Consider the following 26,754-nt stretch of genomic DNA (forward strand, 5'->3'; position numbering starts at 1 on the left):
GGAAAACACTGGCACATTCTGAAAACATTCTCTGAAAAAAAGAAACCCCCATAGGGAGAATCAGAAATGGAGCCGCTCTGTCTGACATCAGAAATCAGAGAAGAAAACTCTGTATCAGTCCCTCAGCTTCCCGTCTACATTAAGAACCTTGAATCCCTTCAAGCTAGACCCAGTAAACTACTCCTGTCTAAACAAATTTGAGAAGCAGAGAAATGTTTAGTTTTCTCTTTTTTTGACAGGAAAAACATGGCCAACGATTTTATAAATGGTGGCATTAGCAGCTTTCCCAGGGATGGGCAAAACATCTGATAAACAGGAAAGACGTCCCTGTTCCCTCTCCCAGGACCAACATTGATTCTCCCTTGCCCACTGAGGAGACCCCAACAGCCACAGAGGATGTGGCTATCATCCAGGCCATAGTGGCTATATGTGCTACATCAGAGGATCAGGGGTAAAGCAGTGGTCTGTGAGCTAATGGCCACAGAAGAGTCATCCACCTGCAACTGAGGCAAATTGCTAGCCTATTGTGGTGGCAAAGTCTGTTTGCTTAACTTTTTTTTTTGTGGCTGGAAGGATCAACCTTAGGAATGGAAGTTCCTTGGTCAGGCAGATAATGGTATCTATTCCCCCAGGGAAAACAAGCAGCAAAAGACAATAAAATTAAGTCTTTAAATGTCACTTTTTTCATGTAAGCACAGTAAAAAAGCACTTTACACTTTGCCAGCCCCAAAAAGCAAAATAATTTATCCACAGAATTACTTTAAAGCATCTTTTAAACAGACAGGAAAAAAAGTGCACCCTCGTGATAGCACATTAAAAACAAAAACTGCTAGCTTTAAAAATAACTTTTCTGAATAAGTATTAAAAAATTTTAATGGAAAGTTCCCCCCCCCAAATGGGAGCTTACCTGCCCTGCAAAAACACAGTGAAAGCCAACCATCGAGCCTTGAAAGTCTGAGCAGCATACTCTTTGGTGTCAAGAAAGTTCTGAAGAGCTTGGTGCCCAAACCTGGCTTTTTAATCAGTTTTAGTTCGAGCCGCCTGTGTGGACACGTAAAGTGCCCTGAAGTTTTGGAAGCTGGCCAGCTGTTATATTCTTAGCAGGATATAACCCAAATAAAGCCAAGGATACTGTAGCAACGATCAATTGATAACATCAAGCACTGATGAAAAATCTTGGCCCATCTAGCAGTAAAAATATGCACTCCTAGGTTCATAGACCCCAGAGTGCTTACAGTTCGCTTCAAATGACTACAGAAATAGACATGATGGGTTTACACTGGGCAGTGACAAGATATTTGGACCAAGTTTTAACAAAATTAAAAAAAAAAAAATTCAAGATTTAAAATTTTCAAACCTGTGTGCATGTCTTTGTACTCTGCACCAAAATGCCTCCACTGAAACCCATAAACTGGTCCCAAGTCTCCTTCTGCCCTGTCTGTAAGGCCCAGGTTATCCAAGAACTGACGAGAGCCATTTGCATCCCAAATCTTCACACCTTTCTCTGAAAGCTCCTTGGCATTTGTGGAACCCTGAAAATGGGGGAAAAAGTTGCACATTGCTCCATTAAGAACTAATTTAACAGATATTTTACAAGTTGGTGGCAAAATTTCAACTCTGATTCACTACAATAAACATTATGCATAGCGACTTAAAGATAAAACATTAAAAAGTAAAGTAGAACGATTTTTTCTTTATGAATTACTTACTGAAATAGAATAACTTACTATTTTCTTTGAAAGTGTTGGTGTTTATCTCTGGTATAGCTTCCTAGTACAGCACAGCACGGGTGATTACCACTATAACATCAACACAGAGGTGATCAATGGACATGAAATGGCCAAACCAACGCCACTTCTAGTTCTTTTCTACATAAGCAGAGAGGCACCCTACTCTTACAAAGTACCTGTGAACCAGCTGCCATCATCTAAAAGACTTGTTTACCAAGATTCCAACATAACTAGAAGTGTAGTTTGTCCCTGTGCTCATCCAAACCGGCATCTTCAACTGCCCTGTTCATTTCCTTTTCTACTGGCCACTCTGCCTTATTACGGTCTCACCTGCACCAAATTCATATACATCATACACCTTTAGACATCTTGGATACCCTTCCCTCAAGTAAGACTTTTACATCAGTGCATTTTTGCTGTCTCCTGATGCGAATGTAAATGCAGTCAACTTCCATCCCAAATGTGTGCACGTACCTGCAAGTACAAGACTGTCAAAGTACTGTAGTGAGGGGTGAAGTACCTTAAGCTTCAGCTAGCTCAGATTTGTATGTACATATAACAATGTACTATACTCCACTGAAGTGCATATGCATCAAAACACGTAGTTGAAGACAGCACTTTTCAAAGCATAATTAACTGGGGAGGGGAACACATTGAACTTTAAAACAAATTGAAAAAGGTTAAAAAAAGGTTTCCTTTTCCGACAGATTTAGAGTTTGGGATAAGCAAACTACAGACAATACTGCATGCGCAGACACCCAAAGTCTACTTAACTGTAATTGCAAATATTCAAAACTGCTCAACATCACACGAGCCCCCCCAATAAAAATGCTTTTACATTTTTTAAATATCATAGTAGTCTAGGTGTGTTTGTGAGTGTGGGGTGGTTACTCTACAGGTTTTATGCCGCTTTAAAACCAAGGAACTTTTTTTTTTTTTTTTAAACAAACCTAATAGCTGCACTGAATCACTCCTTTGTGGTAACCAGCACTTTCCTCTAGGTACGGTTTTAATTGAAATGCATCAGATCAGTTATGTACCACAGATAAACTATGTGAAAACTAGGAATCTGTGGTTTCAGTCTTCATCTAGGAAGATGCCAGTGCTTTACATCTACTTAGGATAAATTGTTTGGTCTTTTTCAGAGTGTGGTGGGTTTCTTCTGCAACAAAGATACAAGATAAAGCAGTCCAGTGGTACCCAATTTCCCAAGTATTTGTGAATATCAATCTGTTAGCTACCAATTACAGAGCTAATGCTTCTTATGACAGAAGTACACAGTTCTGTATTTTATACAATAAGTACCAACTCAACTCTCACAAGCACACTACTTTTAACGCTGAACACCTTCAGGCAACTAAATGCTAATAGGATCAGTCAGCAATAAAGTTCACTGTGAATTTCTCGATAGCCAAGTCTTGCACAGATGACTGGTGACCCAGTACTGATTGATCCCTTTTGTTTTCCTGATTTTGCTCCCTTGTCCTCTTATTTACAGCCCTTATTCATGAGGCTAAAGGTGGCATCTAAGAAATAAAACCTGCAGTGTCAAGAGTTAGAACAGCCATACTGGTTACCAGCAAGACATTTAGAGGAGTCCCGGTGGTTTTCTTCGACAACTTACAAATGTGGGTACTTGTACAGAAGTAAAGTTGAAAAACCAGACCTTAATTTTAATAGGATTTTCAAACTCCTTACTGATGCAACAGCCTTTAGTCAATATGGGTTGTATCCTGCCTAGTATACAGGAACTAGTCAGCTTAACAAAGGTCCGTCTCCTTCCCACACCTTCACTCTGACTGCTGATTGGTCAATCCTGTGGAGGGAAATTAAGAGTCAGAAGATTTCTTCAGTATTTTCTTGGTGCCTCAAGCAGCAGCAGCAGCTTTCAGGCTTTTTAGGAGCAACAATCAGCTTTCAGATTTTTTTCTGGCATACAAGTGCCCTATGGGGAACTCTTCCACACAGGATTGCTGCCCTTTTAAGAAAATATTGCTTTTATTTTTAGGCTTTTTGCTGCATTTCTCCTTTAATAAACTATTTTTTATGAACATCTTGGATTTCCTGTCAGGAACTGCATTTTTAGCCTTTGGCTTGTTTTTATATGTCAGGGTTAATTTTGTGTGGAAATTTACTTGCTTGTGCAAACTTTACAGTTAATTGCTGAAAAGATTAGTGCCTTGAAGCATTTTAAAATGGACAGGGGACATTATGTTGTCTATTACTGATTGTGTATTCTTTGCAACACCTTGCCTGTCATTTTATCAGTGAGCTTTTGGTTTCTACAGTTCTGACAAGATGGTGTGTATGCTGGCTGCTTGTGCATACTTCTGAAATGGGACCAAGTGTGAGTACACTGCCTGTGGATACTTTGACAAAAGCATCTTACAGCAAGACTCACCACTTTTGGGTCCTCCTCCTTTGTTTTAGCATGGTTACTTGCCCTGCTCCTATCATATAGTCTAAAGGTTACTGCAGCAATGGGAATGATGAACATCTTAAAATATTAGCTACATTCTCAGAGATACACCACCTTGAGAAACTGCACCTAGTAGCAGTAAAAGTCCTGCTATTGCCCGACTGCTCCAACTTACTAAGTGCCTGAAGATGTGGGGACCCAACAGGACCAGAAGTGCACCTACAGTGCAGAAAGTGTGTTGATACAGACATTTCAGAAAACACTCTTAGCCAAGCTAGGAAAATTGCATACACAACCGTGGCATCAAGTCCAACAGAAAGCATTACTTTTCCAGCAGTGTGCATAGCTTCCTAACTAGACTGTTAGTGTCAATATCATATGGCTACCTACTGAAATGTTGGCACTCTAAATGCACAGTGCCGACAAAGCCAGAAAAACAGACAAAAAGAGAAGAGCGTACCCTGAAAAATCACTTCTCCTTAAAACTTCCATTTGCAGAGACCCCCCCTCTCTTCAACCCCTGACTTTATAGATCTCCAAGATCACCATACCTCAGAGGAGGGGACATTCTGAGAAACACCATCTTGGACTTGGTATAATCAAGTTTGAGCTTTGACGTGGTATAGCCAAGTCTGAGCTTTCTGCCAGTCTCCAATACCTCAGAGGAGAGGACATTCTGTGAAACACCATCTTGGACTTGGTATAATCAAGTTTGAGCTCTGACGTGGTATAGCCAAGTCTGAGCTTTCTGCCAGTTTCCAATTTTCAGGACTTTTTCTAGTGGGTCCCAACATTTCAAATGGTTACCTATCATACCCATTTCCAAAGACTATTTTGTTTTAATACTATTAAAATGGTGGACAGACGAGAACAGTCTCCCCATCCCTGTTTAGTTTGAGACTTGCCCTGAAATTAGGTTAAGTATGCGGTAGGAAATATTGCCAACTAATGACGTACCATTGATTAATCTTATATAAAAAAAGAAGAGTTAGTTCCATACACTAGGTCGAATTTTCACTAATTCGAATGTGCACGGAATGCTCACTGCAGCGAAAGTACACTTACACGAAGTTCAGTACAACTAACGGATGTTGTACTGAACTTCCATGCAGTACTCACGGACCTTAGTGTTAGGGCACAGGTCATAGTAAGGGGATAGCCCTACCATGACCTGTGCCCTAACCCCAAGGTCCGTGACGACTGCAGCACAGTGAAGGACATAGCAATGTCCTCCACTATGGTGCGAACCTTAGGGTTAGGGCATGGGTTAGGGTAAGGGGATAGCTTTACTAAACTATCCCCTAACCCGTGCCCTAACCCTAAGGTCCATGACTATCGCACCATAGTAGAGGACATAAAACAAGCCATGTCCTTCACTGTGCTGTGGTGTTTTTGGTGAAGTGCACTTGTGCAAAAGTTCACTTTTGTGATCGCAGAAGTGAGGCTTCCTATTACAAGTTTGAAGTAGTGAACTTTTGTTCTTGTAATAGGAATACAAAAGAATATAGAAAAGTATATGAAATCCTAGCAAAAGTGCAGAGCTGAAAGATTAGCTTCCTTCACTTATAACATAAATGACACTAAAATCTCAACACCTTATTAAAACATGTAAATTTATTTATACAGTTGGAAGTACTTTCTTCCACCGAACAATAAATCGGGGAGCAAAAGTTCTGACAGAATGACACAGGCAATGCTCAATTTCCTGTCTCTTTGCAGATGCAGCCCACTCTTACAAAAAAGATGAATGCATTGAGCTGGTTAAAAATATGCAGAAGGTAAAAACAGTAAAGCTTAAATCCCATTTGCATCATGAAATACAGCTGTGCAAGTTGCTCTTCCCCACAACAGTAGACATTTGAATTCCAGTAGCGTCTAGGCCAGTGATGGCAAACTGGTGACATGCATGTCAAAGGTGACACCACAACATCTTGGGGGACACGCCAGGGATCACCAACACCAGAGTTACCAGACACACTGATTTTGCATTCATTGCTCACGTGAAGTACACTGAATTATTTTGTGCCAGGAGCTTTTGACATGCCAAACCCAAAAGGTTCACCATCACTGCTCTAGGCTATACGGGTTATGTTTTGCCCAATAGACAACCACCAGCCAGCTTCCAAAAGCACTGGCTGTCTTCCACACGGACTCCTTCCACAGGGCTGGTCATTCCACAATATCTGTGGTCAACAGGAAATTACCACCAAATCTATTTGCCTAACAAAAACTACATACAAAAATAGGGGGTGGGTGCAGCCACGGCATCAGTGAGAAATTTGAAAAGCTACTTTAAAGGGGCAAGTGTAACATACACAACTATACTGCTTTAATCACTCCCATTGCTACAGTAACCTTCAGGCTATGCGTTGATTAGTCAAGCCTATCCAATCTGAGAGCAGGATATGGATCCAGAAGCACCTTGAGAATGGTCCAAGCAAAGCCAGTACTGGATCTAGAAAGAATTCAGCTTGTAAATGGCTTGTAAAGATATGTACAGAGGCCAAGTAGCTGCATCTAGAATGTTTCTAGAGTGTCCACCCCTTTCAAATATGCCATCAAAGATTGCTTGGAACTGGTTTACCATTGTGGGCATAGCAAAAGGAAATAGCGGAGGACAACCATCTAGAAATAGTCTGTTTTGACACTAGTTCCCTTTCTTAGTCCCATTACAAGAAATAAATAGCTGACCAGCTTTTCTAAAGCATTTGGTACCATCAAGATAGTACCCAAGCTGCCTATGCATGTCCAGAGTATGTGCAATCCTTTATCCAGGATTCCCAGTGTTCTATCCTGACCCTTGGAGACTGAAACAACCTTCGGCATAAATGAATCTCATACTGACACAAATGTTCTCCAAGAGGGGCTGACACAGGCAAACAACTGGTGTCAGAGCCATGGACTAAAACTAAATGCTAAGAAATGCATAATAGTATCCTTTGGGAAGTCATCCATCCCTGATGATCATATTGACAACACACCCCTTAGAGTTGACTTAGTAGTCAGGGACTTAAGAGACACACATAAAGATAGTAATCTAGCCTTTGATCATCACACGTCTACAGTGGTGAGGAAATCATTCTAGGTTGCTCAACTTATAAACAAAGGTATGGCAAAAAAAAAAAAAAAAAAAAAAGTCTAAGAAAGTCATTGTTCCACTGTATTTGGCATTCATCAGAAGTATCATGGAGTACAGTGCCCCTTTGTATGTACCTAACCAGGCATATTCAACAACTGGAACGTCCAGAGAGGTTTCTCACTAAAGAGCATGTAAGTAATATGGCCTATGCTGACCACCTCAAGGCCCTATCCCTGTATTGTCTCATACAGGCTTTTGAGGGGAGATCTATGCCTGGCATACAGGGCATTGTCAGACCCCACTCTGATGGACCTCCTGCATATCCACAACAAACAGTACCAGAATTACCCATTCTAAAGACTTAAACCGTGCCTGTGATATAAATAGGACCTGCTAGACAGATGGGGTAGTCTCTGGGATACATACCTATCTATGGAACAGGCTCCCCATTCATGTGAAGCAGTTCCTCCCTACCCCAATTCAAGTGCAACTTGGACAATTGGATGGGAAACCAGAAATTCATCCCTGGTTTGGCACCTATGTCTCTAATATCAAACAGGTAACCTATAAATGGTTCATCTCCCAGGCCCATGCTTACATTCATCAAGGGTGTCAGAACTAGTCAGATTTGGGATGCATGGCTAACACCTATGACTGCTTTGTTCTTTGTGACATCCTAACCCTGTCTGAGGCCAGATAGGGTTCACCCATCACAAGAGCTTGCAATACCGATACCCTTCTTGCAGATGTCGGAGCAATGAGAATAGTCTTCCATGCAATGAATCTTAAATCTGCTTGATATGCAGATTCAAACAGAGATATGGTTAACTACTCTGGCACAAAGACCAAGATTCCAGGAAGGAGCAATCTGTTTGTGTGGTGGTCTCAGGTGCAACACTCCTTTCAAAAACTTTTACTAAGGAACATTGAAAGTGGAGGGTCCCATAAGCAGACATGCTGAAATTGCCAAGTAACAAATATTTGAGTACCAGTGGTACGTAATGCCAATAGGGCCTGGTCATTAGCTAGGCAACTACAAAATTCTTCCTCATGCCAATGTAAGATTTTTTAGCAGCAGGTTTTCTTGCTTCCTTTAGTACCTGCTGCACATCCCAAGAAAAGAAGTCTAAACATCCAGGCAGTTAGCTGAAGAGGTTTGAGACGGAGTTTAATGCACTTCATTGCCCTGTGCAAGTAGATCCATTTTGAACAAGCTTGTGGTAATTGTTCTTGGACAACTACGAGATGCTGCCTGGCCTAAAGGGGGGGGGGGGGTGTCACCACAATCATTTTGAGAGATCCTGTCTGAATCTTCAGACTTGCTCTGGATATCAGTAAAAGAGGGCAGGATACAACCCATACATCCTAAAGAATACTGCAGCAGTGGGAATGACCAACATCTTAAACTTTAAGCTACATGCACTGATTAACAATCCTGCAGCATGGGCACTCCTGCTGGTCCCTCCCCCTTTATACATAGGGAGAAAAAACTTGCCGGAGAGCCCTTGCCGACAGTCCATGCCTCAGCCAATGTTGGGTTAATCTGTATTGGCTGTATGTTGTTCCTCAGACCAGTTTCTTGCTTCTCTGGCTTCCTTTGGTGTAGTTCTTCTAGATTCCACAAACCAGGTCAGCCTGGTCTTCTTCAGCTGTGGGATGGGATAACCATTTTCTCTGGGTGACACAGATTTTGCTCAGGGTAAATGGGGAAAGAACAGACAGGGCAGAAGTTCATTCTCAGCCTGCAATTAGCAAAGTTTTTTTTCTGGGAAAAAAGTAAAAAAGAATTCTTCATCTGAAGAGGACATGTCTGGTAGAAAAGATCTACCCTTTGAAAGGTCAGCATCTTGACTTTTGGAACTTACACATACAGATTTAGGAAAGATCTGGAACTGTTCTTCAAAGAGACTCTTTCTTTGGTACCAGAAAGATTACTGAATAGAAGCCATTGCCCTTTCATTTAATGGCATTGGTTCTATGACTCCTAGGATGAGCAAATGCTGTAGAACGAGAAATGCTGTAGAACCAGAAATTCTGTTTTATTCGTAGGGTGGGGAGGACATGTCTGGTAGAAAAGATCTACCCTTTTGAAAGGAGGAGTTTGTATCCAGTGTCAAATGCATAACTTTAAAACTACCTTTAACATCCACAAGTGTGACTCTGTTGCCAAATGGGGAATGTCCGTTGTTGGGACAGGTTTTGACAAACTGGGTTAGGAGTGGGGGTTCTGAAGTTGCAGAGTGTCCCTTTTTAGGCAGGGATCCTTGTTTCTTACTGTTCCCCTCCTGCCAACTCATTTCCCTGCTTGGCCTGAGAAGGCAGAGATTGCTTGTTTTTTTTTTTGTTTGTTTCTTAGACATGGAAGAGGATCTGGAAAATGTGTAAGGTGGACTTAAAAATTTTTAGAAACTCACTGAATTAAAATTTCGCCCCCTTTTCATCAACGTGTAGGAGGACCAGAGTAGCAGATAAGTTAAATAAAACATTTATCTAAAGCTTAATTCAAATTTTCAGACACTATCTCAGAAAACTATTACATACCCAGGCATACCTCCTCAAAAACAGAGGCCCCAGACATGGTGTCTGCACAATCACACTCCTTAAGAAAATAATTGAGACAGGCACTACCTTCAGGGGGAAGGGCTGTAGCAAAGTCTCTCACACTTCTACATACATTCTACATACATATATATATATATATATATATATATATATATATATATATATATACACATATATATATATATATATATATATATATATATATATATATATATTTTTTTTATTAATTACACACATTATATATATATATATATATATATATATATATATATATATATATATAATATTATATTATATTGTATACATATAAAAATAAAAGCACATTCTTCCACATATGGGTCTGAGTCAGAAATCTATATGCCAAACTGGAAGAAAAACAAACATTCTCTTACCAAATCTGTCCAAAATCATCTACTTCTGGGGAAGGATTGGCTAATACCAGGAGCCTATTCCCTGCTGGCATATATGTTGAAATTGCTGAATGGTCAGACTTAAGGTGAGAAAAACAAATGCTTGTTAATTTAAGAAACTTTAAAGCTCATCCACTTTTGGGGATATATCAAATTCAGAAAAGAAGAGGAGACTTTCACCGAAGGTGTACTGCCCACAACAGTCAAGCAGAAAAAAAAACAAAAGCAGTGCACAAACAAGCTGAAAGAATACTTTGTACTTGAACAATGATAAAATAACATACGCGCTTTCAGGTCCAAGCCCTTCATCAGATACACAAATGAAAGCAATTCAATTTAAAATACTCGTTAACCAAATTTCAGTATTGTACCCTCCTTTTTCTCAGGGCTGGCTTTAAAGGTATAACCCCATTAAGACCGGGGGTCCTATCTGCTGACAACTCAATAATCCATTTCATGTCCTGAAATTCTGTATGATTAATCACCCAATATCCTGTCCTTAAGCATGCAGTTAAGGACTACCAATGTAGAATGAACCACAATTTTGACACTTGGCTAAATATATCACGTGTTCTACAATCAGCATATTTATTAAAGAAATATTTTTTAGTTGCGGGGTATGTTTGGTAGGAATGTTGTACCAAGGAATTTATTTGGAAATGTGAATACCAACTGCAGGGGGGATATGCAAAATAATCAAATATAATTGGAAGGTGCTCTTAACAGATGAAAAACATAAGTGAAATAGCTGGAAGTTGTCCTAATTTTGGTTTTAGGAAAAATAAAAACTTGAAAGATCTGCTTTGTCATGAACAGGATGATGTGAAAAGCGACATACAACTCTCCAATGTAAGGGGACCTTTAAATATAAGCACTGTAAAGCATGCCCATACATTTGAGAATAATCATTTTGTACACCCCACTACTAAAAAAGAATATTTTAATAAATATGATGACTGTAGAACATAGAACGTGATATATTTAGCCAACTGTCAAAATTGTAGTTCATTCTATATTGGTAAGAAACTGCAAGCTTAAGGACAGGATATTGGGTCATTGTCATCCAGAATAAAAAATAAACACAATGCACTTTTCCAACACATCAACAGCAACCATGATTATAATTTCAGTTTCATGGTTTTACAAGTTGTTTTGTTTCACTTTAGAGGGGTTTCCCTACTGGGGGCAGGGGGACCATGAATAATCATAAAGAATTTCAGGAAATGAAATGGATTGAATTAGCAGATAGGACCCCAAATCTTAATGGGGTTATACCTTTAAAGCCAGCCCTGAGAAAATGAGCGTACAATACTGAAATATGACTGGTCAACGTGTATTTTAAATTGAATTGCTTTCATTTGTGAGTTATCTGATGAAGGGCTTGCACCCAAAAGCACTTATGGATTTTATTAGTGTTTTATTAAAGTACGAAGTATCCTTTCAGCTTGCTGGTGTACTACTGTTTCCTACTTTTTGGGGGATAGAATGTTGTAAATTATGGTCGTTGCAGGCAACATTATATTTATCCTCCAGGGCTGGCAATAAAGGAGAAATAGAAGCAGAAGCAGAATGATGCATATCCCTGCATAACATAGTATTTCTTAAATTCCAGGGGAACATTTGTTCCTATAAAAACACCTCATTCATCCTGGCAAAAAACCTAAGATAATTCCACCAAAGCAGATTATGAAGAACAGGCTTCATCAGAATCAAGTGTTTTTGGTTTGAGAATCTGCTTGAGATGAACCTCTGTCTCAATCTATGTCAATCATTTGGCACATCTTCCTCAGGAATAATTTACTGACCTGATTTACAGGTACTGAATTCTATGTTCCAGGATTAGACTGTCTGCAACAATTTACTGGCTGAGGTGAGAAAACATCTTGCCTTATAGATGCCATATCTACTGATGAACAAGTTTTTCTTTTACAGGTATCTTCAGTGTCAGACTTGGAGAAGGAAGATCTGCTCCACCAACGGGCCTCTTTCCCTAGACATCTAGCAGCATCCCCGGATATGTCTGTGCCCCAGTAAAGACTGTTCTCCCCATGCCCAGTTCAGACAATGGAACAGTCAGAGGATGTGTGTCAGACCTCTGGCTTGTGATAGTTAAAAAGACTACACCAGATGAAGCCAGAAAGGTAAGAGTGGTCTAAGGAACGAATGCTGGCACTACAGAGAGAGTCACCCACATTAGTCTCAGGTGAAGACTGAGCTTGGAGAGCCAACAAGGGCTCACTTCCTTTCTAGGCACTAAAAAGTCAATCCGGCAAGACTGGGATAAGCATCCATGCTGGGACCAGGGATGCTTCAGACACAATCAAGCACTGGAAACAAGTTTACACACACTTACACTAAGGAGGAAGCAGCAAGCACAATTCTTGTCAAACTCCTTTTGAATAAATTTAGTCCGTCAAAAAAGTTGGGTAAGTAGTCAAGCATGAATACAAGCATTAAACCATCTGTAGTACTCCATGACCTAGGAAATCACTTTCTCTGCACATAAGCAGTACATTTCTTCATAAAATAAGCCACCAAATTATCCAAAGCTAAAGATGACAGCCCCTGATAGGAAACTTCTGATATTAAAGAAATACCAGGTTTCTAGAAGGGCCAGAGCTTTCTTTTTATCCAAGATTTTCTTTGTGGAAGGGATTTCCCAAAAGGGAAATATCTGCCAGAAAGGAGAGAAAAAAAAATGCACTTTATTCATCTGCTTTTACTGTATTTGTGTTTCTTCCTAGTTTATTACTAGGGGCATGGACTACAACTCTGAACCGAGATATATAAGAATAAGCATCTTTTTATGCGCATTTAGTGTTTTTTTTATCGTATCGGCTTTATTTTCTGAAAAATAAAAAAATCTATACTAGTTTCCCGCCTTTCAAAGCTAGTATAGTCCCGTTTTCAGGTTAGTGCTGAATTCAGGGCTGTGTTGCAAATGTCTGTGCTTGCCCATACCTTACTTGGATGGGAGTAAAAGTTTCTCTGTTCACCTGTGAGAGAGGGGAGCTCTGGGCAGCCTATCTGTCCCTGAAGGAGTGGTTTCAGCCCAGAAAGTAGCAGTTTATTGGCCATTTTGGGCTAATTTCCATCTCTTTCATTTCCCTGCTATAAAAACCTCAGTTGCCCGATTTTACATGCCGGGCAGTGCTGGTTAGCTAGGGTATAACTATTCCCGGCTCCACAAAGTTTCTTCAATTTTTCCCTTGGAAGTAGACAAACTTTCAACTTAAGCTCTCAAGTCATTCACTTCTCAGCCCGGCAATTGCTCAAAACTCATAGCAAGCACTTATAAACCCTAGCATTACAGAAAGACAAGGCTCTCTATTCAACCTTACCAGCCATTCAGTAAAACAAACTGTTTATTGTACCTATCCAGGCATATCCAAAGGGCAGTTTTCAAGTGTACTTCTCCAGTCCAACTGGTGAATCTGGGCATTTTGAGGCAATGTTACAACTGCCTCATGTACACAGACAATCCTCTCTTCCTACCACCAAACACTAATACATGCGAGAGATGCAATTTTACACACTGGAGGCTAAGCTCTCTCAGCCAAGACTGGATCGGACAGTCAAAAGGAAAAGGGAAATACTGGCATCACACCACCAGTCTCACAGACCCATTAAATCAACACCGGCAAAAAAAAAAAAAAACAACACATAGATACACAAAAACATACTCTGAGGCTCTAAACAAAAATCTGCAAAAGCATCAAAGCCCTCCAAAGCAGACCTCCAAGCAACCTCCACTCCAACACAAACCATGAAACACATACTTCACAAAACCAGTGTGCCACACAATCACAGCCCTCAAGGCAAAATATAACGAACATACTAGTAATAGGCGATTCTATAGTCAGGCACACAACTCGTACCATACATTTCTGCCACAGAACCCAGACCGAAATACAAAAGGTGGGGGAGTATCCATATTCATCAAGGATACCTACACCTCCAGGTTAGTGGCACAGCACGATGCTTCAGAGATTATCCACGTGCAACTAAAGTACAGTTGTGTACACTTACCATAAATGTAGATAAGAGTGTATTTACTGTTGCAGTCATTACATTTGGGTAATCTGCTGGCAAGGTTGCCCTCAGGTTGGCCTGATTAACAAAGTCTTTGGTCCTGCGACTGTTGCTGTCCCTTCTTCCATGACGTCAGGGGTATAAAACATGCAGCGGACACCATTACATCAGTTTTTCTTGCCCCAGATGTCAGGTGCCCCCCAAATGGGGAGCCAAATATTTAAGTAATTAAAATACAAAAATATACATCTCCAAACTAAAGCAAATACACCAAAAAGGCTTTTAAGCATAGTAAAGGAAAGTATAAATATAGAAAGAAAAAATAAGGAGTTGGAGGGAGAGTAAAGTACAGTTTTGTACCTACCATAAATGTAGATGTTAGAGTGTTCACCCTGCTGCAGTCATCACACTTGGGTTATCCTTTCGTCAGGTGTTCCCGCAGTCTGCCAGATTTCCAAAGTCTTGGTCAGACGTCGGTTGCTGTCACCTGATCCCTGACGTCAGTGCGCCAGGGGTACATATATTGTAACAGACACCATTTTCTTCAGTTTTTCTTGCCCCAGATGTCAGGTGCCCCCAAAAAGGTGATCCAAATCTGTACCAAATGGTGCGAACACTGTACAAACACAAAAACCCTTCAGCTATAAGCAAATACATCAGTAAGGCATAGCAGAGATTTAGCCAGTAGATCAGAGGGGTTGGAGGGAGGGTAACCTGGTCTGCAGCAGGGTAAACACTCGAACATCTACATTTATGGTAGGTACAAAACTGTACTATGTTCATCGTGTTACCCTGCTGCAGTCATCACACTTGGATTGAGTCCCAAAGCTAAGGAAGGGTGGAGGCATCATAGAGGGTTAGTGGAGGCAATGAGGCCCTGCAGAACTGCAGTGGCAAAGCCTGCCCTAGACTTAGAATAAAGAGGTAAGTAATAGTGTTTGGTGAAGGTGCGTACAGAACTCCAAGTTGCAGCCTCTAAAATTTCCTTGGTAGGAACCCCCCTGAGAAAGGCTGTAGAGGTGGCTGTAGAGGTAGCTGTTGCCCTAGTAGAGTGGGATCTAATGGTAGGAGGAACTGGTTTCCCATGATTGGTATAGCAGAATCGTATGCAATGGCCTATCCATTTAGAAATGGTTTGCTTGAATATGGCCTTCCCTTGAGAAGCTGTAGCATGGGAAACAAAGAGCTGGTCAGTTTTTCTGAAAACCTTAGTTTTATCCAAGTAGTATCGAAGCTGCCTGTGAATGTCCAAGGAATGCAGGAGTCTCTCACCTTTGTTCTGTGGATTGGGGAAGAAAGTGGGTAGATGGATGGTTTGATTTAAAGCTACACTGGAAACCACCTTAGGCATGAAGGAAGGATTAGTTCATAGAGAAACTCTGTTTTGATGAAAAATTAGGAAAGGTTCCACTGCCATAAGTGCCTGTAATTCTGAAACTCTCCTAGCAGAAGTTATTGCCAGGAGCAGGGCAGTCTTCCAAGATAGGAACTGAAGGTCTGCAGAAAAAGCTGGTTCAAAGGGAGGAAGCGTTAGTTTTTCCAGAACAAAGTTGAGGTCCCATGTTGGTGTAGGAGCTCTTCTAGGTGGTCTAGTGTTTTTTGCCCCTCTGAGGAACTGCCTTAGGAGTGAATTTGAAAATAAAGGTTGATTCGTGTCGTAGTGAGCTGAAATAGCTGAAGCATGGATTTTAAAATCGAGAAGGAAAGTCCTTTAAGCAACATCTCAGCTAGATACTGCAGAATGCGAGGCATATGAGGCCAAGTTGCGTCTTGGCCTTTAGCTTTGTTACAAGCACAAAACCTTTTCCATTTGTCCAAGTAAGCCTTCCTGGTGCTTGGCCTCCTGGCTTCTAGAATAACATCCAGTACTGCTTGTGAAAGAGGGGCTGGTTGGATGCTTAATTGATTTGCCATGCAGCCAGGTTTAAGGTTTTGATCTGGCTGTGTAGAATCTGCTTGTCTTGTTGCATGAGTAAATGAGGTATTTGAGGCAATATCCATAGTGGGCTGTGAGCCATATTCTTCAATAGTGGGTACCAGTGCTGGCGTGGCCAGTCTGGGGCTACGAGAATCATTAGAGGCTTCTCCTTGACCTTCAAAAGAACCTTTGTGAGAAGAGGTAATGGAGGAAAGGCATATGCTGTCAGGTTTTTCCAGCTGAAGGAGAGAGCATCCACTTTCCAAGCTTGATGGTGAAATGTCCCTGTACAAAATTTTGTCAGCTGGTAGTTTTGAGGACTGGCAAACAGGTCTAATATTTGGTAGGCCCCATCTTCGAGTTATCATTGCAAATATTTGTGGGTCTAGCTTCCACTCGTGGGGATCTTTGACATTTCTGCTTAGGTCGTCTGCCAAAGTGTTTTTCTGTCCTGGCAGGAAGTGAGCTTGTAACTGGACTTGTTAGGTCAGAGCTGTGTTCCATAAGATTAGTGCTTGCCTGCAAAGAGGGTAGGAATGTGTGCCCCCTTGTTTATGTACCACATTACTGTTGGTGCTGTCCGTCTTTATTGCCAGATGTCCAGGCTATAGTAGATCCTTGAAGGCTGTCGAAGCTTTCTGTACAGCTAGCATCTCTTTTTGGTTTATGTGCAGTTTTTTGTTCTGCAGTCCACAGGCCCCGAATGCATTGACCTGCCATATGTGCCCCCCAGGCATAGTCTGAAGCATCTGTTGTGATAGTTTGCCTGGGTGGGGGCAAGGTGAAAGGCTGACCCTTGTTGCGGTGACATACCTGTGCCCACCATAGAAATTCCTGTTGAAGGCAGGGAATGAGAGATATCACTGTGTCCAAGCTGTGGCTGTGTTGAGACCATACGCTTTTTAGGTACCATTGTAATTTCCTCATATGCAGTTTTGCAAATGGTATTATCAGAATGCAAGATGCCATGAAGCCCAAAGCCTGCAGAATTTTTCTTGCAGTTAATTGGGTCTTTGTTGCCAGTTAATTGGGTCTTTGTTGCCATTGTCTTGAAATATTGAGTCAGTTGTAATTGCTTGTCTGGTGTAAGATAAGCCTTCTGGGCCGTTGTGTCCAAGCTGGCACCCAGGAATGTCATTTTTTGAGAGGGTACTAGTTTTGACTTCTTTTCGTTTACTGTATACCCCAGACAATTTAGTAGATGCTTTATAAAAGCCAGATGTTTTAAGAGCATGTCTTTTCTTTCTGCTTGGATGAGGCAGTCGTCCAGGTATGGATATATTTGAATTCCTCTTTGTCTGCAGTATGCAATTACTGGTGCCAGGCATTTTGTGAATACTCTGGGCGCAGTAGATAAGCCAAAGGGCAGTGCAGAGAATTGATAGTGGGTTGAACCTGCAATGAAATGGAGGTATCTTCTGCAACTTTGACTGATAGGGACATGCAGGTATGCCTCCTTGAGGTCCAACGTAACCAGTCATGCTTCCTTGCCCAACATGGGAAGTAGCTGCTGTAGTGTTAGCATCTTAATTTGGGAACTTGTAAGTGTTTAGAATTGAAAGGTCCAGAATTGGTCTCCAAGCATTTTCTTTTCTGGGTGCTAGGAAGAGTCTTGAGTAAAATCCTTGGCCTTGCTCTTGAGTTGGTACCCTTTGAATGGCTCTCATGGCCATGAGAGCTGTAATTTGTTTTTGAGCCTCTGCCGTTTTATTTTGTGGCAGGTTTGGCATTCCTCTTTTTATTGGCAAGGTGTGAAAGTGGAATCTGTATCCTCGTAAAATTATGTCTAGGACCCATTTGTACTTTGTGACCATGTGCCAGTTGTCTGCAAAAAGTGCTAGTTTCCCCCCCAGGGGGGCTGACAAAAAGAGCTTTGTTTGGCCAGCTGAGGTGCAAGTCATTGAGTTTGCCTTCTGGTGGGTTGAGACCTGTCTTCTCCTCCCTTCTGGGTTGGAGTGCCCCATTGGCGAGATTTATACTGCGCTTGTGGTTGTCCTCTGCCCCTTGGGCACCTGTATTTACCCCTCTGAGGCCAGTCAGTGGCTGGAAAGGACCAATTTTTTGTTGGCCAGTTTCTGCTGAAGCGAGGGGGTTGCACCTGTAGGAAATCTTTGACTGTCTGCATTGATTTTGCTTTATCTTCCATTTTCTTTAAAACTTCTTCTGCTTTAACACCAAAAAGAACATCCTGCTGTAAGGGTGCATGTAGTAGTTTTGCTTTAACATGATCAGGCAGACTTTGTTCCTTTAACCAGGCATGCCTACGTATAACTGAACCAGTGACAGCTGCTCTGGAGAAGGCCTCTAAAGAATCAAACCCACATTGCAAGGTATGTTTGCCCACCTGCTCGGTGGCATGCAACAAATCCTGTACTTTCAATTCAGATTGAGGTAGGGTGGTTATCTTTTGTTTTAACCGAGACATCAGAACTGATACTTAAGCATATGAAATTGTCAGTTTAGAGCTCTCATAGCTAAAGTGGCTGAGGTGTAAACCTTTTCCCCCATCTGTCTAGTGCTCTTGAATCCCTTTCAGAAGGTACTGGATTTTTAGCCATGGAAGCTTTAGCCCCCTTGGGACCCTGGGAGATAGTCTCTGGGTCGGCTACTGGGCTTTTATAAAGAAATTTGTGGGAATCGGGTACTCTGTAGTATCTGTCAGGCTTTAGCCGGGGCAGGAGGCAGAGAGTCAGGGTTGAAACTGGATTCTAAGTAGACATCATCCACAATGTCCAAAACAGGAGGGATGGCTAGAGGTCTGTGTTGGGGGAGCAAAAGAAACTGAGCCTTTTCTTGGAATCGGAGTAATCCTGACCTTCCCAGTGGAAATGTTCCCTCATAGTGTGTAAAGTTTCCCCAAAAGAGTAATCTTCTGGAGGGGAAGCTGAGGGAATAAAGTCCTCAGCATCAGAATCTTCATAAGGAGAGAAGGAGTAGTCTTGGTCCTCAGAGGAATCTGAAGAAATAGACAGTTGTTCAGAGGAAGCAGATTCTTCCTCTTGTCTAGGCCTTTTGTCAGGAGGAGGCAGAGAACCCCTGATAAGAGAAATCAAATCTTCAGCCATCTTCAGCATTTGTTTCTTAGGCATAGGGCCTTGAACAGGAGACTGAAGTGAAGTCTTTCGATTTGGAAGGAGTTTGACTTGGAAAACGTTTTGACTGTAAGAGTAGTCTGTCTGAAAACGCCTTCAGAAACCGATGGCGTTTCAGAGGCACAGACGTCCTTGGAAGGTAAATAGTCGGTAGGGCCTGAAGTAAAAGGCTGCGTCGGCCTAGTACATTCCGTCAAAATATCTGTAGCAGTCTCGGTTTCCTGAACTGTGGGTAGTCAGAGGCTGCGTCGGAGCCTCACTGATAACCGGAGACCGGATCAACCGAGGCCTCGGAATCGGGCTTCGGCCTGGGCATTCTATCCTTATCCCTGCGGTTTTTGTGCATGCTGGTAGTCGGTAGCTCTGACGGCATGTTATAATTAAATTTTCTGCCAAAAAAGTGCTGTGCGAAATCAAATAGTCTTTTTATAGTACATTTATTAAATCTAGCACAAAAACGACAAGTGACGTCGTGATCAGGGCCTAGGCAAGGTATACAATAAGAATGAAAATCCTTATGAGGTATTTGCTTCCCACAAGAAATACAATTGTTAACTTTTTCCGACATCGGTCTGAGGCAAGAAAAGTTTCCCCAACGGGGTACTTAGCTTTATAGTAGACTTCTGAGATTGTTGAATTCGAATTTCAGACCGGAGTCGGCCGACCGGCACTTGTGAACTGCTTCTGCTTCGGGCACCGCGCGGCAAGAAAGACTGAAGAAAATGGCGTCAGTTGCAATATATGCACCCCTGGTGCACTGACGTCAGGGATGAGGCGACAGCATCCAACGTCGGACCAAGACTTTGGAAATCCGGACGACTGCGGGACCGCCTGACGACAGGATAACCCAAGTGTGATGACTGCAGCAGGGTAACACGATGAACATCCAAGGACTGCAATGGTGAATACACTCGAACATCCACATTTATGCAAGTGTACACAACTGTACTATGTTCTTAGTGTTTCACTGTTGCAGTCATTATATTTGGGTAGATTCCCAAAGCTATGGTTGGGAGGATGGAATTATACAGCATTAGGACCAGCTATAAGGCCCTGCAGGACAGCAGTGGCAACGCCAGGTCAGGATTTGGAGAAGAGAGGTAAATGGTAATGTTTGGTTGGTGAACGTATGAACTAAGCTTCAGGTAGCAGCTTCTAGAAAGTCTCTGGTAGGAACACCACTTGAGAAAGGCTGTAGAAGTAGATGCAGCCCTGGTGGAATGAGATCTGATCCCCTGGGGGATAGTTTTACCATGGTGCATATAGCAGAAACAAATACAATGGCTTATCCATTTGGAAACAGTCTGCTTTGAAATAGCCTTTCCCTCTGCCCCTGCAGCAAATGCCACCAGTAGTTGATCAGATTTTGAGAGATTTTGTCCTGTTTAAGTAAAATCTAAGCAGTCTGTGTACATCCAATGAATGCAGAATCCACTCCCCCTCGTTCTGTGGATTGGGAAAGAAAGTTGGCAAATGAATGGTTTGATTAAGAGCCACACTGGATACCACCTTAGACATGAAGGATGGGTTGGTCCTGAGAGACACCCTGTCTGCATGAAAAATAATGAAAGGCTCCACTGCCCTAAGAGCCTGTAATTTGGAAATCCTTCTAGCTGAAGCGACTGCTAAAAGGAAAGCAGTTTTCCAAGAGAGAAATTTTAAGTATGCAGTAGCAGCTGGCTCGAGAGGAGGAAGAGCAAGTTTTTCCAAAACAAAGTTGAGGTCCCAGGCAGGGGTTGGGGCTCTCCTGGGTGGTCTTAAGTTTTGGCCCCTCTGAGATACTGCTTTAGCAGAGGATGAGAGAAGAGGGGAGGCTCCATGTTGTAATGTGCTGAAATGGCTGAGGCATGGATTTTTATGGAAGAAAAGGACAGGTCCTTGTGAAGCATCTCAGTTAAGTATTGTAAAAGCTGAGGAATATTGGGCACTGCTGTGCTTATCCCTTGTGATTGATTCCAGGCACAAAATCCTTTTCCATTTGTCAGTATAAGATTTTCTAGTACTAGGCCTTCTTGCCTCCAAAATGACATCCATCACAGGTTTGCTGAGAGACGCTAAGGGTGAATTTCGGCGATTAGCCACGATGCAAGATTCAAAGTTTGGAGCAGAGTATGCAGAATTTGGTTATAAATCTTGGAGGTTGCACTTGTAAGAAATCTTTCACAGTTTGCATAGATTTAGCTTTAACTTCCATATTTTTTAAAACTTCTTGAGCCTTATTACCAAAGAGACTGTTCTGTTGTAAAGGAGCATCCAATAATTTTGCTTTAACATGATCAGGCAAAGTTTGCTCTTTGAGCCAAGCATGCCTTCTTAACACAGACCCAGTTACAGCAGCCCTGCAAGAGGCCTCCAAAGAATCAAAACCACATTGCAAAGTATGTTTTCCAACTTGTTCAGCTGAATGCAATAAATCCTGTAAATCTTTATTTTCCACAGTCAGAAATTAACATAATTTTCTGTTTAAGCAATCCCATGATATCATGTTTATTTTTAAGCATATGAAATTGACAGTTTAAAGCCCTGACTGCCAAGGTTGCAGAAGTGTAAACCTTCTTACCCCATCCATCCAGCGCCCTGGAATCTCCATCAGAAGGGGTAGGATTTTTAGCAGTAGAGGCCTTAATGCCCTTTGGACCCTGAGAAATTGTTTCAGGATCTGCAAAAGGATTTTTGAAAAGGAATTTGTGGGAGTCAGGAACCGTGTATTATCTGTCTGGCTTACAAGGAGCCGAATGGAGAGAATCAGGAGCCATTTTAGATTCTGAAAAAACATCAATGTCTAAAACAGGAGGTATAGCCAGTGGAGGAAGAATCCCCAAGTCTCTTTTTAGATTCCGAGAAATCCTGACTTTCCCCAGTGGAAATGTTAATTTAAAAGTATGTAAAGTTTCCCCAAAAGAAAAATCCTCAGGGGGAGAAGCAGAAGGAATGGAATCTTCTGCAGTCCTCATAAGTTTGCACAGACAAATCCTGTTCATTAGAAGAGTCAGAAGAGAAAGAATCCTGTTCGGAAGATTCATAATCAATGTCTTGCCTAGGCCTCTTAGAAGGGGGGGGGGTTGGCTACCTCTGATCAGAGTAATTAAATCTTTAGCCATTTTGATAATCTGTTTTTAAGGCATAGGGGCCTGCACATGTGGCCCAGGAGTCTGTTTTTTAGACATAGATTTTGATTTTGGCCTTAGTTTTGAAGACGGCGTCAGTCTAATATACAAATCTGTAGGCCTGAAAACACCCTCAGAAGCCAGTGCCTGCACAGCAGCTCTGGACCCATCTAAGGTAGAGACATCCACCCGCAGATTCCATAATTGAAGCATCTCATGGTATACTGGACTCAGAATGGGTCTCAGTAGAGGCCTGCGAATCAGACGTAGCGGGTATCAGGGGCTGCGAAAGCGCCTCACTGAGTACCGGCGAACTGGCTTAGAAGAGTAGTCAATTTTGGACCTAGACGGCCTGTCTCTCTTTTTATTTGCATTTTTTTTATAGGTATTCCGGTAGTCTGATTGCTAATCGACGACATTTCTGGATAATTAAATCATGAGCCGCAATATTTAGAAGCAAAAATATACAGACGTTTAATAGTGCGTTGATTAAATTTAGCACAAAACCGACAGCAAGGCACATTGTGGTCAGGGCCTAGGCAAGGAATACAGCACAAATGAAAATCCTTATGAGGTATTTGTTTCCCACAAGTAATGCAATTAACTTTTACTGACATCGGTAAGGAGCAAGAAAAAGTTTCCCCAATGGGGTACTTAGCTTTTTAGTTGAAGACTTCGGTTCTGAAACTCGAAAACGAAAATTTCAGGAGTTGGCCGACAGGCACTTGCGAACTGCTTCTGCTTCGGGCACTGTGCGGCAAGAAAGACTGACGTAATGGCATCGGCTGCATGTTTTATAACCCTGACGACCCGACGTCATGGAAGAAGGGACAGCAACCAACACAGGACCCAAGATTTTGTTAATCAGGCCGACTGAGGGCAACCTGCCAGGAGATTACCCAAATATAATGACCAACAGTGAAACACTAAGAACATCGGGCAAAACTGCAATTCAAAAATTGTAGCTTGCTACAGATCACCCACCATGTCCCAGGACCCCCATTCCACATTTCTGGAAACACTGGGTAACAAAGGTCCTACCAAATACCCTAATATTGGGCGATTTCAACTACCCAAACATTAACTGGGAGAGCTACTTAAGTACCAACTCCCTTGCCCAACATTTCCTAGAATTTATAAACTCAAAATGCCCAGGAACAACACTCCCACCAGAGGCGACAACATATTGGACCTGGTCATCACAAACTTGGGCAACTGGTGTTCCACACTGGGTCAACCCCTTGCTGGTTAGATCGGACCATAAACAGATCACTTTGGATATCCACATTCTGCCACCACCCCCAGACATGGAAACCACAGTGAAAAACTTTTCAAAAGCAAACTTCACGTTACTTAAGATGGAGGTGGAAAGTTTCAAAGCCCCCATGCTAAAGGATAACGCTGTCCAAGCTGCAAAATCCTTTACCAATGCATTCTACAGGCACGTACAAGAATGCATGGATCGTGCTATCCCAAGCAAAACCAAGACTCACTCCTCCAAGAAAAGGAAACCAGTCTGGTGGACTCCTGCCATAAACAAGCTATACAATAGAAGAAGGAAACTAGTACAGAAAAGAGTAAAGTCCCAAGAAGGGAAGACATCCCTGATCAGCATCAGCAAGAAACTACGATCCCTCATAAAATCGTCCAAGGCGAGCTTTGAAAGAAAACTTGCCAAGGACTCCAAACAGAACCACAAGGCATTCTGTAGCTATGTCAAGAATCTAAGTGGCAATGCTCAGATCTGCTCAGAGGTAGTGCAGAATGGCACAAAATACACTGAACCAACTGATATTGCCAATATCCTGGCAGACAGGTTCGGTGCAAACTTCATCCCCCTCTCACTCCCAAAAGGGCCCATAACCATACCATATCAGAAGAATGAAGAGCCCCTGAAATCACAGACATCAAGGTTAAAATAGCCCTCTCCAAAGCCAAAAACACAGCATCAATGGGACTAGATGGTGTCCCAGGCTGCGTCCTACATGAGCTCAAAGATGAGCTAACCCCTCACCTAAACACACTGTTCAAACTCAGCCTCTCTACAGGCTACGTGCCCACAGAGTGGTGCACAGCAAAGGTTATTCTGCTCCACAAAGGTGGAGCCACAACAGACCCCAGGAACTATCGCCCTTATAAGCCTGACTAGCTTGGTCTGCAAGGCTATGGGAGCGCATCATCATGGAACTCATTAACAGAGACATTGGGAACCTCCAAACACTGGAGCCTACCCAGTTCGGCTTTAAGGGCAGATCATGCCTCCTAAACCGGATGGACTTCGAGACAGTTACCAAGTCTATAGATGAGGGAAAGGTGGTACACAGCCTACCTAGACCTCGCAAAGGCCTTAGACACCATTCCCCATTCTGGTATTCTAGACAAGCTCACCAGCCTGAACATAAACCCCTATGTCACAAGATGGGTTGCCAACTGGCTCATGGACAGAACCCACATGGTGAGAGCTGCGGAAGCGAGGTCAGACTCTAAACCGGTTGCAAGTGGACTTTCCCAGGGCTCAGCCCTAGGACACCTCCTGTTCGGCATATACTTCTCAGAGGTACAGACCAGCACAGGAGGACTATGGCTAACAGTTTGCAGACGACTGCAAACTAGGGGCTATAATTGACTCACCGGCTGACAGACATCCTCCAAAAGGGTCTCACTGAGACATAACTGGTGTCAAAATCATGGCCTCAAGCTAAATGCCAAAAAGTGCATAGCTATTCCCTTTGGAAATAAAGTAACCACAAACTACCACATAGGTGGTAATCCCCTAAATACGGAAAACGTAATAAGGGATCTGGGGACCCAAGTAGACAGTAATCTCTCCTTTGATAATCACATTGCCAAAGTGGTTAGAAAATCCTTCTATGTGGTCCACCTAATCACAAAAGGGTTTGCATCCAGATAAAAAAAAAAAAAAAAAAGTCATTGTGCCTCTACTCAGACCCATCAAAGTACAACACCCCATTTGGGATGTACCTTACAAGACACCTGCATCAGCTGGAAAGACCACAGAAGTACCTCACCAAGAGGATCACTGGCCTCAAAGAGATGCCCTATGCAGCTCGACTGAAGAAACTCCATCTGTACTCGGTTGCATACCGCCTGCTCAGAGGTGATCTCTGCCTGACATACAAGACCATGTCCAACCCAGAATTGATATACATGCTCCACCTAAAAGTAAACCTTCCCCTTGAGCCACATGCTCTAGGGATCTAAACCTCAACAATAAATAGGACGTGCTGGAGGGATAGATTCCTGTCCTAGAGGCTTCCCATGCTTTGGAACAAGATTCCAATCTACATTAGGCAGAGCTCCTCATTAGCACTCTACAAGAGAAACCTTGACGAGTGGATGAGAAACAAAGTTTACCCTGGGGATCACTTCAGTGGCTCCGCTGGACAGAGGCACAGGGAACTAATCTAAGGGGGTGGCAAAAGCCAACACATTCTGGCTAAGCTTATAAATGTCTTTGGGCAGATAGTCTAGTACCTACCTATGAAGTGACGGCTGCTGGTCTTATGAAGCCCCCAAGCCGCTTCAGGTAGTGAAGATTTTATACTCAGACTGCTAATTTTCCCTCCACAGGGCTGACCCTCTCCATAGGGATCTGAACGGAAAGATAAAAATCAGCAAGCAAGGAGTAGTATTGCTGGAATTGAAATAATCAAGTCTTGGTGAGTACCCCCACGAGGTGGACCCAGTTTTTTTAACAAAATCTCACTAAGACACTGATATATAGACTATTTTATATGGCATATATCATAGACAGATGTTGGTCAAATAATGAGACACCTGGGTGCACAAGTCCCAGGATAAAAAATGTGCCCAATCCTGGTAGGCACACTGGTGCCAGGACTGGAAAAAAAATTAGTGTAGAAACTTCAAGACACAAACATTCTTACAATGGGGTTAGGCCAGGCCCAGGGGCACGATGGCTCCCCTGTTGTAAAAGGGAGTAGTAGTAGTCCGCAAAGGACCATAAAAACGGATAAGCCAAAAGAGCCATAAAGATGACAGAGCAGAATACTGAGGATATGAAACATTATGTATTGTTACTATTATGCAAGAAGCCCAAAATTTCCAGACAGAAGATACAGAAAAACACAAATTAGAGAAAGAAAAATATTTAAAGAAAAACTGTCAAAAGCTTCAAATGCAAATGTGTGTTCATTAATACAACAGAGTCATGAAAAACATTATATTGACCAAGAAACCTTGGGATGTTTGGAAAGAGAAGCTGCTGAGGAAATGCGAAAATATAAATAAAATCTAGAGATTTAAAATATGGACACAGGAAAGAAAGATCTAATATGCTGCAATATTTATGCAAAGGAGAAAGCCAAAATCAATACAAAAGCAGCAGCCCCAAAGATATTCGATGAGCTACAGACAACAGAAC

At 42.2% G+C, this 26,754-nt stretch overlaps 1 protein-coding gene across 1 annotated transcript in view; it reads right to left on the bottom strand.

Moving 5' to 3' along the window:
• Positions 1 to 26,754, bottom strand: part of TYMS (thymidylate synthetase) — a 443,887-nt gene that overhangs the window by 363,475 nt on the left and 53,658 nt on the right. Inside the window, exon 3 of the mRNA XM_044065236.1 lies at positions 1,358 to 1,532. Coding sequence (XP_043921171.1) covers positions 1,358 to 1,532 — 175 coding nt within the window. The remainder of the gene's footprint in view (positions 1 to 1,357; positions 1,533 to 26,754) is intronic.

This window comes from Protopterus annectens, chromosome 3.part0 (genome assembly GCF_019279795.1).
Source record: "Protopterus annectens isolate FY-2018-M chromosome 3.part0, PAN1.0, whole genome shotgun sequence".
In the NCBI taxonomy this organism is placed as follows: Eukaryota; Metazoa; Chordata; order Ceratodontiformes; family Protopteridae; genus Protopterus; species Protopterus annectens.